The sequence below is a fragment of the Zeugodacus cucurbitae genome, chromosome 6 (assembly GCF_028554725.1).
Source record: "Zeugodacus cucurbitae isolate PBARC_wt_2022May chromosome 6, idZeuCucr1.2, whole genome shotgun sequence".
In the NCBI taxonomy this organism is placed as follows: domain Eukaryota; kingdom Metazoa; phylum Arthropoda; class Insecta; order Diptera; family Tephritidae; genus Zeugodacus; species Zeugodacus cucurbitae.
In genome coordinates, this window is record NC_071671.1 from 10,886,426 (window position 1) to 10,905,821 (window position 19,396).

At 32.5% G+C, this 19,396-nt stretch overlaps 3 protein-coding genes across 9 annotated transcripts in view; all 3 read right to left on the reverse strand.

Moving 5' to 3' along the window:
• The window catches only part of LOC105210926 (ecdysone receptor), a 326,137-nt gene that overhangs the window by 87,248 nt on the left and 219,493 nt on the right, over positions 1-19,396 (reverse strand). The gene's annotated exons all lie outside the window — the stretch shown is intronic.
• LOC128922704 (ecdysone receptor-like) overlaps positions 1-19,396 on the reverse strand; it is an 88,290-nt gene that overhangs the window by 33,833 nt on the left and 35,061 nt on the right. For 2 of the 3 annotated variants that reach the window (XM_054234172.1, XM_054234174.1), the window contains exon 2: positions 9,978-10,898. In XM_054234172.1, coding sequence (XP_054090147.1) covers positions 9,978-10,581 — 604 coding nt within the window. In that variant the 5' untranslated portion in view covers positions 10,582-10,898. Of the gene's footprint in view, positions 1-1,135; positions 7,984-9,977; positions 10,899-19,396 lie in introns of those variants that run through there. The other variant, XM_054234173.1, reaches the window with a different exon arrangement.
• Positions 10,934-19,396, reverse strand: part of LOC114803800 (putative uncharacterized protein DDB_G0286901) — a 38,183-nt gene continuing 29,720 nt past the window's right edge. Inside the window, exon 2 of the mRNA XM_029039421.2 lies at positions 10,934-11,078. Coding sequence (XP_028895254.1) covers positions 11,059-11,078 — 20 coding nt within the window. The 3' untranslated portion in view covers positions 10,934-11,058. The remainder of the gene's footprint in view (positions 11,079-19,396) is intronic.

The window sequence follows — 19,396 nt, forward strand, 5'->3', positions numbered from 1 at the left end:
CGAGACCAGTCGTCCTCAAATTATAGAAACTGCTTACGCCAATTTTTAATGTGTCTTACAAACGCTGCTTTTGGTAAGCAAATCAAGTCAAGTCAAGTCAAGCCAGGTTCAAGTCCATAGCTCATACAAATGCTTGAAGAAAACAAGTTTTCATTTTCAACAGCAGAACGTGAACGCTGCATGCTGTGTGGCTGTTTCTTGAGCAACTCAATACAGACATACAAATGTAGGTATGTGCGCTTGTCTTGTGCTCATGCAACAACGGTATCCATTTATCTATATACACGCATACATATATTTTCACAGCCAGTTTTCTTCAATATACAGTTCAAGTTTAATAGTACAATGTGCATGTGTTTTGTTGTTGTTTATTGTAATGCTGTGGAAAGCAAGTTAAACGGTGAAAGTCTTGATTTTTTTTTGCTCTTTTCTCCAGCATCACACAACACAACTGCAACGTTGTTTTAGCTACACAGCGCACTGCATTTTGCACACGTTTCTCTTTGATTTCTTTGCGGCGTGTAATTTTTTGCTTGCTTGCAAAAGTGTTGCATTTAGTTGAGTCTACTAACTTTTTGTGTGATTATTTATTTATTAGTAATATTTGTTTAATTTAATAACTTTATTTTACTATTATTATTTTTTATTAATTTTATTTTATTTTTTTTTTATTTTTTATTTTTTTTTTTATTTTATTTTATTTTATTTTCTTTTATTTTATATAATTTAGTTTCATTTCATTTCATTTCATTTCATTTATTTTGTTTTATTTTATTTTATTTTATTTAATTTATTTTATTTTATTTTATTTTATTTTATTTTATTTTATTTTATTTTATTTTTTATTTTATTTTATTTTATTCTATTCTATTCTATTCTATTCTATTCTATTCTATTCTATTCTATTCTATTCTATTCTATTCTATTCTATTCTATTCTATTCTATTCTATTCTATTCTATTCTATTCTCTTCTATTCTATTCTATTCTATTCTATTCTATTCTATTCTATTCTATTTTATTCTATTTTATTCTATTTTATTTTATTTCATTTTTTTTTAATTTAATTTTAATTTAATTTTATTTTATTTTATTTATATTTATTTTATTTAATAATGAAAATATTTCTATAAATAATTTAATAAAATCGAAAGAATACTTTAAATAGGCCTGAATAGCTCCATAGCTCTCAAGAAATGTTAAAATAAATTATATTTGCTATCCTAAAATCTGTTCTAGAATAATTACTTTCTTTAATACTGACAGAAGTGACTTCAAAAGCGAAAATATCACGTCACCCTGCTGGGAATACATATTATATATATATACATAAGTATGTATATAAGTTAAAATAAGTATATATGTACATTTGTATATCCATACCTCCTTCTAGTATATATACTTGTTTTTAGTAGCTACATTTGACTTCTGCGCCAACAGACATTGTAAATAATTACAGAACAACATAAATGAATTAAAGAAGAATATGAAAACTGCAAGATTACGCAAATTTTATATGTATGTATGTATAATAATTAGCTGGAATTTACCCAAAACTGTCAGTAGCAAAAAATCAGCTTATATAATGGAAGCAACAGGTAGGTAAGCGCTGCTTGTTATACTCTAATGTGTAATTATAATAAAAAAGCATTAAAATTAAAAAAATCTTAGTATCACGTAAGTTAACAAAAAATAATTAACAAAAGATGCAGCATAAAAATGCAATTAAAACAGCAAATAGTACAAAGGCAACCTTTGCCATAGCATTTTGTGTGTGGAAGGGAAGCAGTAAAGTGGATAAATATACATTCGTATGGCATTTATGCATTTAACATGCGCTAACTGACATTTGACAGCTGCGCAGCAACACTACATGCTTTTTTCGGGCACATAATGAGCTCATCACGCCATAACATCAAAAGCGAATCGCATGTCGCAAGCTAAAGTCTAATGAGAAATGCTAGAATTGGCGTAATAAAATCGCAATTTTAAGCAAAATTGAAGAAAGTGTGGAATATAAAACTGAATCGTGAAAATTAGAACACAAACAAAAAATGACAATGAATTACCAATAATACAAATTTTTCGACAATTGGCAAACGCACGCTAGTTTGAGATATAAAATTAAAATCTATTTAGTCATAAACTTGTATAAAAAATTCAAAAAATCTAATTTTGCTGCGTCACTAATGCAATTTAAGATATTTATATTCAAATGAATAAGCTTTAAAATTTTTGCTATTTTGTTGTCATTTTTAGAAACTTTTTACTATTTTGTTTTTGTATTTTTTAATTTTTTTACCACTTTGTTCTTGTTATTTTTGAATATTTTTACTATTTTATTATTGTCATTTTTGAGATTTCTTTTACCATTTTGTTGTAATTTTTGCTGATTTGTGTTGTTATTTTTGAATTTTTTTTTTACAATTTTGTTGTTGTTTTTTTTGTAATTTTTTCCACTTTGTTGCTGTTATTTTTGTAATTTTATTAATATTTTTTCTAGAAAAAATTCATGCTTTGTCTGTGTATGAATCAACTAAATTGCTGCCATCAATAAAAATGACAATTCAAGGTTTATGCTATGCAACCCTGTGCAGCTTTGCAAAAGTCACCGCAAAATATAGCGAAAAATAGCCTTTTGTTTAGCGTGTATAGGTACTTTTAGCCAGTAAATATGCGCAATTGTGTCAAGGTTGCGGCGTGAAAAGCTTTTCTTACATACATGCATATAGACAAAAATATATGGAATAATATTTTTTAACATTTTTTTTAAATATTTTTTTTGTTGTTTTTGACTTGTTAGTGCTGAAACACACCCACAACAATGATGATTAAATTTATAAACACGCTTACAAGCCAAATAATTGTAATACAAAATAATTTTTTTTTCGATTTTTATATTTTACGGACTTTCGGCACGTTTCTTGTCATACAAATGCGAATTTGAAATCAAAAACACAGTAAATGTAGTTATGTCTTGTCATATACACAACAAAGTCAAATCCAGCGAAATGCCGAAAAAGCACGTTATTTTGCGTAAAGCAGCATAGAAATACAGCTGCAAGCTGCATTTTATGTGCAGACATCTATAATTACATACATACGCTTGTGACTACATTGAATTTGAAAACAAAAGTCAAAGTCGCAGCGCAACAAGTCAATGTCAAAGTTTTCAAAACAGCTACTTTGGATCATGTGACAACATAATTGATAGGAATATGTACATATATATGTACATGTAAATATATACTTATGAGTAGTTAATATATTATATTAAAAAAATATATAAACAAATTTTAAAATAAATATAAAAAATTAAATACAGTAAATAATTTTTAAAAATTAATAAAAAAAATATTTTTATTTAAATTTTATTTTTTCTTCTAAACCTCATATATTACGCTCGAAAATTGTTTACCGAAAACCGGATTCATTGTGAAACGCATAAAACTGTCAACTAACTACATAAGCAAATAAATGCAAATAAGAAAATAAAAGAATAAGAAATATTGTATGTAAATGACGGCGTTGAGAAGTCTTGCCCAACGCACTGCAAAACCAATATATTCATATAAATACATACATACATACATACATACACACATATTCAATAAAATAACTGCACAGTTACTGACTTATGCACATTGCATTGCATACTCACGTACGCTTTTACGCGTTGCGCCCCCCAAACTACTCTCGCAAGCCAACACATTTTAATTTCTACAATTTCCAAGTAATCAAACCATTGACCTCAATTTTGTCGCTTGATATTTCTGATGCACGTTTACTGAATAATATTACTACTACCAGCGTTGTTGCTGTTGTTGTTTTTCTTTCGCTTTTTTATTGGCTTTTATCATTGACAACATGTACGCCGCTATGTGAACGAGTAGTCATCGTGGGTCGCCGTCGCCGCTGATTCGCTAGTTGCTATTACTCGGCTATTGGATAGGTGAGTATGTATGTAAGCAGTTATGTGCTCACTCACAACTCTAACTAGGCATGCAGTAGTGCAGTTGTAACGGCGTTTTTGGCATTAGTTGCAGCATTGCATTGCCATGCGGGCATTTCGCTATGCGGACGGACGCCGTGCGTCTTTGTGTGGCACTTTGTAATCGATTGGCGATTTTTGTAGCGTACTCATGCTTGGGATATGCAAATTTCATGCACAAACATATGAAATATTTATTGCTTTGCAGTGAAAAGGTAATTCTCGCATGCGATTAGTGTATTTCTTGTAAAAAGCTTAGGTTGCAGGCGGCATTGCATACAAATTGCAAGTGTTTAAGCAGAGGCTTTCTTTCGAGCTGCTGTGCACTGATTGAGTATGTGGTTTGTATTTGCGTTGATTTTTGTAGCTCAGAGAAACAAATTTGTGATTTGATACAAGTTCACTGGTTAGCCAACTCCAAAAATTGAACTTTGACACAAAATCGAAGACACAAAATATTAAGGTCGGTGTGAACAAAAAATTTTAACATTATTTTAAGAAGAAAATTCAAAACATTTGAAGTTGGTTAATGCCTCAAAAAAAAATGCTAACATTATTTAAAGAAATTTTGAAGTTTTTTTCAACCAAAATATTTTTTTTATAGTTTTTTCTGCCAATATTATATCCAGTTGTATTACATTTGCTTTAAATAATTTTTTTTTTTAATAAAAAAACTTCAACTATTTAAGCAATGAGAACAATGCAAAACTTGACATTGACATGAACATAGCAAATTTAAAAAATATTAATCGACTCATAACTTTTCGGGAAATCGGGTCCACCGACTTAAAAAATTGATTTTGAGATAAGAAAATTTTATTTTTCTAATTTAGAAATTTTAAAACCAACCTAACCCCTTCAAAAATCAGGCAACTCCGAAGAGTTCCGATTATTCCACATTGAACCCTTGTAAAAACAATGAACGCTCTGATTTTGAAATTTCTAAAAAAAATATTCTTGAAAAAATACGCTAAAATTAACGGCTTCTTGCAACAAAAATTTGCGCACTTAATTTTTTCCGCTTCAAGCACACCACATGCTAAATCTAAGGTTAGTGCCTCAACACGCATTAATAATATTTTTACAGCTCAACATATGGCAGTTGTACATGAGACATAACCGTAAGGTGCACGCCTTTTTAAGATGTATTGCAACCAAAAAAATTTTGGGCAAAAAGCGAGCGACGACCATAAAATACCACATCTTAAATCATATTTCGCAACGACTATTTAAGCAGATGATTGATTTGACAACAACACCACGAGCGGTGGCACCAATATGCAGGAGAATACAAAATAAATCGAAGTCATAATATATAATGAAAAGCATAAACGGCACAAAAAAAATTGGTAAAGAGGCGGGTAACACCGTTATGTACAAAGCCTTGACGAAATGCCAGCGAGTGACGCCCATATGACAGGCATAAATGGCAAAGATGGATGACTGCGAGAGGCAGGCGCGAAATTCAATTGCAGAAAAAAGGCAAGAAATAAAAAAAGCTGTTCAAGGCGCGGAGCATAAGTAAAGGAGAATGGGTAATAAAATAAGAAAATAAAATAAGAAAATAAAATAAAAAAATAAGTGAGATGCAGTTTCGTATAAAATGAATGGAAAAAAAAACAATTTTTTAATGCGTTCGAACAATGCTATCAACTGCAAGCGAAAAGCTGCTGCGACAACAACAACAACAGCTTAAATATGTATGTTTATATAAATGTATGTATGTATGTGTGTTGATATGTATGTTTGCATTTACTCGCCTGCATTGTGGCGAGCGAATGCATCGTGTCGATTAAATGCAAAACTTCTTGAGGTAGGACCAACCAAGCTATCAAAATGAATGCACACAAATGCATAGTGAATGCAGCAGCAACAAACAACAAAAGTGAGAAAGCAAGTGCGGGAAAAAAGCAAAAACAAAAACAAATACAAAAAACTCAACGTAGCGTTAAATTGACAGGCAGTCGCATAAACAATGGCAAACAAGCGATAAACCAAATAGTATACAAATACACATGCAATTTTAACTCATATGAGCCGTTATAATCATGTATTTGTGTGTGTTTGTTTGTGCAACATGCATTGCAAAATGCACTCAAGCGAAGCCGTAGCCATGCCGTAGTGCAATTAGCCGCATGCAACCCTGTCGCACGTACTCGTACACACACAGTGGAGCTTTGCGAACGTCACACGTCGTAGGGAATGTCATTGCTCGTGCATGGCAAACACGAAATTAAATATAAAACGGCAGAAAAGTGTAGAAACAAAAACAAAATGCAAAAAAAGCACTGCCAACAATGCGAAGAAGCGCAAGAAAAATGCAGTTGCGTGCGGCAAACATTTGGACGGTGGTCGTCGGTCGGTCGGTCACCCCTTTCAGTGACAAGAAACAGCAACATCAACATAAGCAACAACACCAGCAATATATGCAACAAGCAAGCAAACATGCGTTGCCTTTGTTGACACCGAAGAAATGTGTGCAACAACAACAAAGGACCGTAAGGCGATGCAATACGAAGAAGCTTTCAATAAAAAATACATAGAAACCGATACTAAAATGCAATGCAAAAATATAAAAAAGAGAAAGAAATTCCATTTTGCGCACTTGTGCCAAGGCTTCGTGTCCTTCGTGCTTGCGCAAACGCATACAACGTGACTGGAGACCCAGCCGCCGCAGCTGACCGACTGCCGACTGCTTTTTGCGGCTGGCGACACACGGCCATAAGGTGACAATGACATTTGCGCTTCATTGGCACAAATTGCATCACTGCAAGCACCGTTATGTGGACAGGGTTGCAAGCGAGTGGTCACGCAGACAAGCGTACGCTGCTGGAACGATCATACGACGATTACTCACTTATAAGTATATGCATATGCGCGAAGAAACGGAGAAAACTTGCAAAAGGAAATGCCAGCAGATATACTCGTGTGTACTCGCCCAAATTGCAAGTTCGCTTGCGCTTCGTTGCGCTTTATTGCAGGCAGGCAACCGAGCGAATGCGTTCGTTTATTGCTATTACACGCTGTGTCCGTCCTTCGTCGCTACAAAAAACTTCATTCATACATGACAATCGTTCGTTAGCCGAATTCGTCGTGCTGCACTCGTGCATGTGCGGGTTCGTTGCATTAACATTGAACTGGAATTGGGTTACTGGCGCAATGTACGAAAATTTTGTACGCTCCTTTTCTCCAACACCCCTGTACTCGTGTGTGTTTTGGTTTTTGATTTTTCATCCGAACACTATATACTGTGTGAGTGGCCTAAATTTTGAGTGCCGCTGATGTTACTGGTGACCTGAATTGAAGTGAGGACAAGCATCTGCATGTGATCTTGACCTTTTGAAGGTGAACTATATTGTATTGTAGGGGTGTTGATTGCGACTATTGAACATTGCTTTTGTGGCAGAGGAGAGTATGGATTTTGTATGAGTACATATAAGATTCATATTATACTGCTAAAGTGAATTCGAGTGTGGATAGTGCTATTGGGATGAGGGGTGGTGTGTATGTAGCAATTTATAGTAAATACTACGGAGCTAATTAAATATTTTCAAAAAATATGGAATATAAATTAATAGTAAATTAGTTAAATATCATAAAGATCAAAGAGGTAAGTATAGATTATCCGATTATTTTTAGTTTTCGTCCATATGGTGACAAAATTAATTAATTATTCCAATTGGAATTGGATTTTTTCGCTCGAAGTTAACGAAATGTTGGCTTAACTGCGAAATATTCATTTATAGGCTCGAAAAGTCAATTCATTCGAAGTTCATATTAAGTGGTTAGGTCGGAGGCTGAAATCAAAGGTATTTTTACAATGTTTTTTTTAATTGCATTTAAAAATTGAGTATATCAAAGACACGTATTTAAACAGTATTTTTTGATATTTTTATTTAAAAACTCCGAAAACTCAGCTGCTGGTAGCTCATCTCTCATGACGTGTACAAAAAAAGCTCTTGCCATGGACAGCATAACTCATTATTGGTTCATCTGTCAACAATAAAACAAAAATATTTCGATAGTAAATGTATAAAGAAATTAATGAACGAAGAAAAAAAGAAAATATTGAAATTGGAATTTTCGGAAGATTTTTAACGAAAAAACTCACTTTTTTGTTCAAAATTCCGCCATAAATTGGACCGAATTTTTTTTTTTTTTTTGAAATTTTGAGACTCACCTTAACGCCTGTAAACCTCAAAAAGCAAAATTGCTTGACCGGAGCATTTACTTTCAGCACCGATCTAACCAAAACTAGCTCGAAATCAATATAGCTTTCACAAAATATAAAAAAGCATGAAAATAGAAAGAATTAAGCCCACAAAATGCCAAACTCGCTTTTGCACTTGTTCAGTTTTTGCATACTGTAAGCGCATTAGAGCTATGCGAAAGCAGATAGCAGCACACCAAAAAAAAGTTTTGCCGCAAATTTACATAATTTCACGATTTGCATGTACGCCATTAAGCTGTGTGTGAAATTATGAGAAATGTGGGTAATTTAATTTTGTTGGTTTTAGAGGAACGACAATTGTCACGCTCCAATTCACAAAATTCGCCCAAAATGGCCAAAAGAACCAAAACAACACAGAGTAATTACTAGTGTTAAAACAAAAACAACGGCAGTAAAGTGAAGGAGAACTTACAAGTACATATGTATGTATATATAGCAAGCAAGCAATGAGGGTGAAATGCCGAAAAAAGTCATGCCACAAAAGCCTAAAGCCTAAAGCGGAAAGTGCAAAAAAAATGCAGCAAAATTTGCAAGTGACCCTGAAATGTTGTACAACAACAAAATGGCAACGCGCGTAATACGTGGTTGCTGCTGCTGCTGCCCTTGCCCCAGTTTGTGAACGTCAAACAAAAACTAATATCAGCCACAAACACTAAAAGTGGCACACTTATTATTTACATACCTACATATACATCAATATCTACATATGTATGTATGTATATAAGAACATAAGCTATAAATAGTAACTGTAAAAACTTTACATACGATATGTGCACTTAGAGTCTTTTCACCTCGTCCTTTAACTAAAGTAGTGCACTAGAGCACAAGCGGTCAAGGGCAAATGATAGCAGGGCTGCATATATACACATATATATGTATATATAATTTACTGAGGGTAGCCTGGATGCGGTGCAACGAAAATGCGCTCGTGTCGTGAACTCAAAGCGTCATGCTAAAAGCATTTACTACATACAAATCGCTCTGATTATCCTGTATGTACTTAATATATATAGTATATATGTATATAGAACTAAGTGCAGCTGTTGCATTATAGAGCAGGGTCATTGAAGCAGTGAAGACGCTGTCAAATCTAAATATGCTATGCAGCAACTGGTAGCCTCGACCTCAAAATTAAGCGTTAATCCTGCAACGCTGCGGGTGTGCTGCACAGCAGAGTTGCATTGGTGAGTGACAAACGCAGCAGCACATGCTGGGAGAGTGATATAGTCAATGTGCCACATAAATATATTAAAAATAATTTTTGTAAATTTTAGTTTCGAAATACGATTTTTTATGGAGAAAAACAAAATAATGATTTTCGAAATTTTAAAAATCTTTGCGTTTTGAAATTGTATTGAGTACTTTTTAAATCAAAATTATGAAAAATTAATTTCGAGAACTTTTAGGTTCGAAATAAAAATTTATATTTATTTAGAAGAAAAATTTTTTTTTTTTTTTGTTTGTAAGGAAAAAAAATTATACAAAAAAAAATTTTTTTGTAAATTTGAAATTTTAAAAATTTTAATGTTTGAAATTTGTGTACTTTTTAGCAAAAAATTTTTATTAAAAAAAAAAATTGTAATGATTTTCGAATTTAAAAAAATTGTGTAATGATTTTCGAAATTTTAAAAATCTTTGCGTTTTGAAAATTGCGTATTTTATAATTTTTTAAAAAAATCAAATTATAACAAATAAATTTTTTTTCTGCTCAAAAATTCATGAACCATTTCCCCCACAACCCCTTTCCGTCACTTACCTGACGATATCGAATTCGCCGAATCGCTGCGCGGCGTATGCTGTTGCATGTTGAGTACGTTGTGCTGCATGCCAGCAGCATTGCCACCCAACACACTACCCATCAAACCATTCATTAAGCCCTGATTAAGTGTTGCATGCAACATATTCGTATTGTTATTGTTGTGCATATTCAAATTGTTATTATTATTGTGTGCATTTTGTTGATTAGCAAGTTGACCATTGCTCAGCTGATTGCCATGGCCCATTACGCCGCCATTGCCACCACCACCAACATTACCGTTACCAAAATTGCCGCCATTTGTTGCATTGCCAGCATTCATATTGTTCAAGCCGCCTAACGGTGGTAACGGTATTATTGTGGTTTGTGGCGGCAGCAAAGCGGCACAACCATGCGCCGATGTGATCACGCTGTGGCCGCCAGGTCCATTGAAAGCGGCATCATACCACAGATCCTGCTCGCCATAGACCGGTGAGTCGAGCGGTGAGGGCGACAGTGCTGTGCTAAGCACGAGTCCAGTGGAGGATGAGCTCACCTCGGTGGAGGATTCTTCCAGCATGCGAAAGGCGAAACCGCCGTTATTCGACCAACGTCGCTTCATCATTGTTGTTTGCGCGTGGCCGGTCACGGTGGTTGTAGTTGGTTGATTGGTTGGTTGGTTTTGGGTGTGTGTGTGTTTTTGGGTGTTTATGTTGAAAGCGTAGTTTGATTTCTTCAACTACTTTTTAACACTTTTCTTTGGAAAAAATTATTGTGTGTAAATTTTGCTTTCAATAATATTTCACTTTTTCTTGTTTTTGTTTTTTTTGTATTTCTTTACTTTTTGCGTACTAATTTGTGCACGAAATACATGCTTGCGATTTATATTTTTGCACTGGAATATTTGATTTTATTGCTAAATTGCATGCACTTGTTTCAAATCTAAAATCAATAATGAAAAATAAAATTTCAAAAATTTAAATAAATGCCAGAAATTCGACGACAAAAATTCTGTGGCTTGTGTGTGTGTGTGTGTGTGGCTGAGTGTGTTTAATACGGCCTCAAAAAAAATTATTTTATTTGTATAGCTGTTTCTGCGAACTTAAAATGCGCGCTTTGTCACTGAAATGAGACACAAAAAAAGAGAAAGAGAGATGGCAGAGATGAAGGCATAAGTTAGAGTGTGTTCCAATCAAGTTTTAAACTGCTTTCTTTGCATTTTTTTGTACATACTTTTTCTTGTTTCGAGTCACTTGAACTGGTTGAGCATTCATTGTATTAAAATTCTTTCTAGATTTTCTTCTTATTAAATCGCCTTATATAATTATACGAGTTTACTTAGTATTTAGCGCATGTTATTGGTACTTCTGGGTATTTTTTGTATTTTTCAAAAATACTGGAAATATTGCATTCAAATAAATACGGGACAGCCAATCAAATAATAATTGTTTCAATTTTAATTTTTTTTAATTTTAATTTTTTTAAGCCAAATGCATTTCATTATTGATTTTTCGATTTTTAAATATTTATTTTTTTTTAATATTATTAATCTACATAAATATTTACATATATGTATATATATTATATAGCCGCTTCATTTTTCATTAAAGCTTATTCACCTAGCAACTGCAGGCAACACTGTAGGCAGATTTTGAATATTAAGCTATTATTTTTTAATATATTCAAATGATCTAAATTATTATGTTTTTACAGCTGCAGCAATTTAAATTAACCACATCTTAATTCGTTCACCTTTAATTCGACTGAAAACCTTCACTTTGCTAACGGAAAATGGCAACAAGCCTAAAATTTGGTTGACAGCACAACAAGCGCCCAACAGCTGTTGTGTGTAGGCAACCGGTTTGGTTCTAATAAATATGCAGGCATTTGTCATATGCGCATAAATTAAGTTTAAAACCAATCACGAAAAACAATTCGAAGAGTAGGCCAAGTACGAGGCCGTTGTGTGCGCTTTAGAATAGTAGTGGCTGTTGAGAAACTTGAAAAAATGCAAGAGTCAGGCTTTGAAGCATGCAATGTACGAATGAAACGTTTCACAAGTTCAGAAATTACGAAGTTATCATCTTTTCGAGTACAAAAAGTTTACCCAAGCTCTTTTTGAAGAGCACTTTAGGGTTAGGAAACATACAATTTTCGAATACGAGGCTAGAAACAGCTAAGGCGAGGTCAAAGATTATAAGTAAGATGGATTTTTAGAAAATACTATAGGATTGAAGTAGAGTTTAAGCATTTTTTTTTAATTAATAATTCAATTGAAATTAAAAAAAATCAATAGTTCTTCTCTTTAGATGTTAAAATAGAAGAATCTTACCGAAAACCTATAAGCAACTTCAAGCAGTACTTCACCAAAATTTTTTTTTTTTTTTTAATTAAAATTTCAATTTATATATTAAAAAATCAATTGTTCTTCTTTTTTGATATTAAACTAGAAGAATCTTACAGTAAACCTCCTCTAATCAACTTCAATCAGTACTTCACCAATACATTTTTTTTTTTTCGAAACAAAAAATTTACTTTCGTAAACTAAAATACGCCCCTGAAAGTTCAACCAACTTGTTGATTTTCAATTTTGAAAATAAGAAATTAAAATAAAAATCACTAAATTAAAATTAGTCTCTCACTCAACAAAAGCAACTAGCTGACACACCGCAGAAATTTGCACAAAAAAATACAAATTTTTCGCGCATTTAAAAATACAAAGACTAGCGAACAAACGAAAATTAAAAGAGATTTCTAAAAATGCCGCGAGAATTCTAAAAGCGAAAAAACTCCGCTAAATAACCGAAATATAATTAAGGAACTGCTAAGAGCTGCGCACGCTGCCATTTTGTTGTTGCACTGCAAGTGTCATTCGCGCGCTCGTAAACGAAAATACACGAAAATCTAAGTACATAGCACACACACCTAGTATGTATATATATATAGATTTTTTTATTCGTCAAGCCATATACATTTTAATTCGACTATTTGATACAGAGCAGCAGCAGCGCTAATGCGTTCGCTGCTTGCAGTAATGTGCTATATGTGCATATGTAGCATATATGGTAGTGTGCAATATGCATGTGTGTGTGTGTGTGTTTTATTTGTGCGTTGTTAAACGCGTTCAAGGTTAAAGTGACGCTGACGCGTTAATTAGAATGAAATTGCAATCGCCTGTTTGCGAAGACGTTGAACTTTTTCGCTGACGAAAAGCAAAAAAAAAAAAAAAATAAAAAAATAAATAAAAATAATTAAAAAAAAATAAAAATAATTAAAAAAATAAAAATAAAAAAGCAAAAATAAAATACAAAACAAAATAAATAATTTTTTTTTACTTCAACTTGTGCATTTTAGCATTTCATTATACGGCATATATCATTTACTTTTTTTGTTTTTTTTTTTCCAAGTGTATTTAATTGTTGCTACCAAGATTGTCAATTGCTGTGAGTGATTATGTGCTTTTTTATGGCAAATTAAATTTAATTACTGTCTAAGTTAGCTGACTAAATTTTTTTCCATTGATGGATGACACATAGCTTAAATTTTTTATACATTTAATTTGCTAGATTTTTTAATCACGTTGTTGTGTTGAACTCAGGTGTTGTTATGCTAGAAATGTCTTGTTGATCTAACGATCTAGCACATAGTCATTCACCCTGTTCGTGCTTGCGTATTTCGACATTTTGTGAAACTTCTCTATTAATGTAGGTGTGTTTAAATCTACAATAAATTATCATATAATTTTATTTTGATTTTTCGAATGCAAAAAAATCTCAAAATCTGACTTCATACAATTTTTGTACGGTACTAAAGCACATTTTATATGTATTTCGATGAAAAATTGCAGCAAAGCTGAAACTTCGGTTAATTTAAGCTGTCTAAAATCGTGTCGAACTAGCATATAGTTTTAGATATAATAAAAAGCAACAACAACAACACAAAAAAACATAAATATTAAAATCATTACCAACTAGATTACCCAAAAAAAATTAAGTTGGGCTCCACACTTATAATATGTGGAATTCCTGGTACTACACTCCAACAAGAGTTTAAGGAAATTATATATAGTTTCTCTCTTAAAATAATATTTGTATTCTATTTCCAGGACAATTTTGGAATGAATTAAATATTTTTAGAAAAATGTTAATAAATTAAGAAGGCAACAATAATGATTTTACATCATTTTCGGATCTTTCAAAATACAAATTTGTCTTCTATCCTTCAATATCATTAATCTAGCACATTTGTAACCAAACGTCAAAATAATACTCGTTAAACTACAAGACTTGAACGTGAAATTATAAATACTAGGAAATTTTCAAATAAACTCAGTCAAAATCTTTCAAAACAACAACAACAAATGTAACTTTTGTTCTAAGCTATTCTAAGCTGAGATGATAATACGGTTTCTTACACTTTTAGAGCTCACTGACGAAGTATCCTTTAGTACCAGCTTACAAAACCAAGCAAGTCTAATGTAAGATATTTCTCAAAAAAATGTTTTAAAATCTCGAAAAAAAGTCTCAACAAATTTGTCTTTCTTAATAATGGTCAATGATGTTCAACCTTTTCAAAAGAAAAGCCAACACTTCCAGCTCCCAAGAGCAGGCGTAAAGAAATCCAACTAAAAGCAAACTGATCAAGCCTATCAACGCATAGATCAATCATTCATGAAGCTGGTGCATTTCAAAAGGCGCGCCTATGAGTGCTACAAAGGCGTCGAAGTAACAAACAATTTACCCAACTTGTGACTTATCACTGCCAAGGCGCCATTAAATACATATAAGCTTATGTAATCTGTGATATGTGCGCTGGAAGCGGATATGTTTATGGAACACGGCTGGCGGTGTAGGCGCAAGTGTGCCCATAACATATACATACACACATACATACGTACACTCTACTATATACATTTTAAAGAATTTACGCGGTTAATGTCATTTGCTGACATACATACATACATAAACGCTTATGTATATATTATGTTGCTGTTTACAGTTTTTTTCTGTAACAATGTATGCACGGCGCGTACTCCAAGTGTAAACAAGCAAATTGTAAAAACAAATATGAAGTAGTGAAAAAATCACAAGTAAATAAGTCATGAGTACTTATATATTACAGGGTGTATATGACAGGAAAAAGTCAACAGACTTATCAAAACAAAGAACGCACGAGGAGTAAGAGAGTTTGTATAGATATGCAAACACTACAAAGCTTACAAAGTCTAGGTTGAGTGCATGAAGCTAATGCGACATTTACTAATTTATACTTTTTAAGCGTAACTGAAGCTTTGAGTTTTTTTTTTTAATATTAAAAAACAAAATTTATTTTTATTTTTATTTTTGATTTTTATATTTTTTAATTTTATTTTTATTTTTTTATATATTTTTTTTTTAATTTTTATTTTTGATTTTTATATTTTTTTTATTTTATTTTTTATTTTATTTTTTATATTTTTTCATTAATTTTTATTTTTTTATATTGTTTTTTAATTTTTATTTTTGATTTTTATATTTTTTTTATTTTTTTTTTTATTAATTTATATATATTTTTTTTTATTTTTTAACTTTTATTTTTGAAATTTATATTTTTTTTAATTTATTTTTTTTTTTTATATTTTTTTACCCACATATTATTTACAATTCTATTTAGCATTTCAAAACTGCCCTCACATGTTATTTTTGCTTGACGCAGGCCTGACTCACCGCACCGTAGCGCTTTTCCGCATATTTACTCATTTATCGTATTTTTCAAGTCTTCCTCAACGTCACACTGACTATGTACTGCCTAGTGTTGACCTTCCTTGTGCTTTGTTACAGTGTTTAGTTTTTTATGCCTCAAGATATGACAGTAAAAGGTACTTTGTTTATTTTTTTGATATACATATAGTACATATATGTATATGTAAATAGCATTTTTACGATAAGGTTTATTGACTTAGACGATACAATACAAATATTTTTATGACTGTAGCGTAAAAACAGAAATATTTATTGTTGTACATACCTCTACACTATATGTGGAAGCAATTAGTAAATTGAAAAAGTTTAAAAGTTTTTTCTATATTTTTTGTATTCGTAAAAATATATACAAAAAAGTCGCTCAGAGCGGGAGAGCCATAATAGAAGTTTGAAGATTCCTTTGAAGTATCGTAAAAATCTCCCCAGGAACTTTGAAAGTTGCAACAGCAATGCTTTGAACAATGAATTGTAGAAAATTTACAATTCTTACGAGAGATTCCAGAACACAATGATATTCCAGGTAACTGTGAAGCAGATAAAATAGCCAGATTTGGCACTACCTTACAATTAGATCACGAAAAGTTGGTAATATACATCCCCTTGGCCACTTGTAGACATTTAATCGATATATTATAGAGGAAAACCTCTCTTAACAGACACCTAGATTAGACGGAAACCTCTTTTGAGCGAATATTTTTTCTTTTACCAAGTTAAAGTTTTAGAACAAAAGACCCTCTCTTAGACGGACAACTCTCATGGGCGGAGAAAATTCGCTCGATGGTGTATGTTGGTCCAGCAGAGGTTTTCCTGTGGATTTGGTTGAGTCTCGGTGGAAACGTCTGTCGTCTGACATCCCACCTACTAAGAGAGAACAAGCATTTTCTCTTTTTGCAACGTTGACTATTCTACAAACTTCGAATGATCGCAATAAAAATTGCTGTATCTGAACGCTTTCTTCAGCGGATGGTTCCCATGATTCACCAGTAGCTCTTCTTCGAACTAAAACTGTTGACTTCTGATAATAAGCGAGAGATGAGCTCGTCTACTCTTTCAAAGATGCTGTCTTTTAATAGATTTTGGGAATATTGAAACACGTTCTGGTCAAATCTTGAATATACGAGTAAAAAGTGACACGTTCGGGATCATATATGATTAAAACTGGATCTCGAACTGGGTCTCAGATATGGTTTTGCTACATCTTTGACTTATCTGTAACAACTATTCACTTTTCTGCTCATATTTTAAACAAAATTGAACTATCGTCACTTGAGATATTAAGAATAGGTAGGTGTCTTCTCAATAATAATGAGCGCCTTTTTGGCCTGCTACTCCACCCAACTAATTGTCAGCGGCGGCTAATCGCCAGCGTTACAGTATCACAACAATAGCTGCAGTGTAATTACGCGACCACCCATGTAATATAAAAAGAACAACAAGAACAAAGCATTGTAAATATTTTAATTGCACTGCTTATTTGCAATTCGCGTGCAAAATCTTGCAAACATAAATAGTTCATACAAGAATCTCACTAATAGTACAATACAAGTGCAGCTAATGAGATTTTTACACCCATCAGAGCCGGGCACAGCTGTTGCCGCTACAGTGGTCATTATCAGTGGCGTCGCGCTGCAATCGTTTGGACGCTGATATTATATTATAGTTGTGCATGTAATGCTGTTATTACTACGCAAACATGAGTAGGTAGGCATTATACTATATTTATTTGCATTATTTTTTTTACAATATTTAATAAATTAATTACACATAGAATTGTTTGTTGTTGTTGTGCCTGCCAATGACTAGTGCAATGACAATGCGCGCTCACTCGCTCAGTTGTTTAATGTTGATAGCGTTGATTGCTGACTGCTGATTGCTGACACGCCGGCCCACACAGCCAACCCAATCGCATAATAAATTCCAACTAAGCGAGCGCTACGTAAGCAACGCACAGCGAGCACTAGTCATTTGGGGAGCACTAAACTTATAGATAAAGTCACTGCGACGGGCTGCTGTATATGATTTGGTTGTTTGTATGACAGTGAACAGCTGTTCGGCTGCAAACTGCATTTATATACTATATGTATATACATATATATATTTGTATATAAAAATATATTCTATTCATCACAGTTGCATTTGTTGTGGCGCGTCGCGTCACTGTAATTGCAGCGCTGTAGTTCACAGCGTGTATGCCCCTACATATATGTATATAGATCTAAATATATATATACCCGTATAGCGTCTAGATGCGCCCAATTGTCGGTTTGAAAAATGAGGTTAAGGTTAATGTGCGCATTTCTCACAAACTGACAATGTGTCTCGTTTGTTTATTTGTATTGTATGTACATATTATTAAATACTTTAATTAATCGTAAGTGGCTAATGAAATATTTTCTCTAGCTATTAAGTGTGCAATTTGCATAATATTTTATTACGGCAACAGCGCAACAGCAACTCACTCGCACGCGCATCGCCACTGTGTGTGCATTAACCTTTTGGCAACTGTTTTGCCATTGCAAAGTGCAAAGTAAATGCGAGTTTATGAGTGTAATTACAATAGAACATACATTAAGTGTCTGGAATTAGGTGAAGCGGTGCACGAAAATATTAAAAAAATAAAAAATAAAAAAAAATTAAAAAATAAATAAATTTACAAAATTATTTATTAATATCAGTAGAAGAAAGTGATGAAAAGTTTAATTTAACAATAAAATTCAATATTTACAAAATTCGAAATTTATTAATTGTATTAAATTTTAGTTTTGTAGCTACTATCGAATATTTTTTTTAATTTTCATGATATTTGATTCTTCACTGACTTATAGACAGAACCATACGTTCAGAGAACACCCATTTCCCACTAGCAGTATACACAATTTTCAACTAGATATAGATATACATTGTTATGGATCAAGAGACCTCTAAAAAACCTCGACCTTCTGGAATCTGAATAAGGTGAATAATATAAATTCGAGAGAGTGACTCAGTTCACAAAATGTTCTAGATCTAAGAATTTTCAACCTCATTCTGGAACAAATATAATTAATAAAGAAGAAACTATCGAGAGTTTTTTAGCTCCTTAGTTCCTTGAACATATTGTATCTAAAACTCGCCAAAGAAACAGTAATTCAAAAGAACACTCAAAAGCAATGACGTTCTCATTCGACATATCCGATTCTATATCTGCCATTTGAACTTAAAAGGGACACTAAATGTGATGAACTCAAAAAAATCGATTTTTTTATCATAAATTGTTTTCTTAACATGTTAGAATACGGTAGTAAAGTGATTTTTAAAAATTCGAAGTCGTTTTAAAGATACAGCAGTTATAAGGTTCTGTTCGAAGCGCTGAGCTGAACTCGTTTTTCCGAAATGTGTTTTTCAAACTTTCCTCCATCGTTTCTCAAATCCCATGTGTCCGATATGCCAATGAGTTGGAATCGGTGAGGAAGTGCGAGCCCATTTTTCAGCGAGGGTATTCAGAACGCTGTAACTTACGTTCTACACAATATTTTCAGCTAAAAATTTATATTTATATTGTCAAAATGTATGTTAATAAATAATAAACTTAAAGCTCTATATATTTACTGGTCACAGAAAAAAAATCTAAAATCCTAAAAAGCAGGCCGTCACATAGATGATGACCCCCTTAAGGAAAAAAGTTTTGATTTTACGATATCGGATACGGATGGCTTTCAG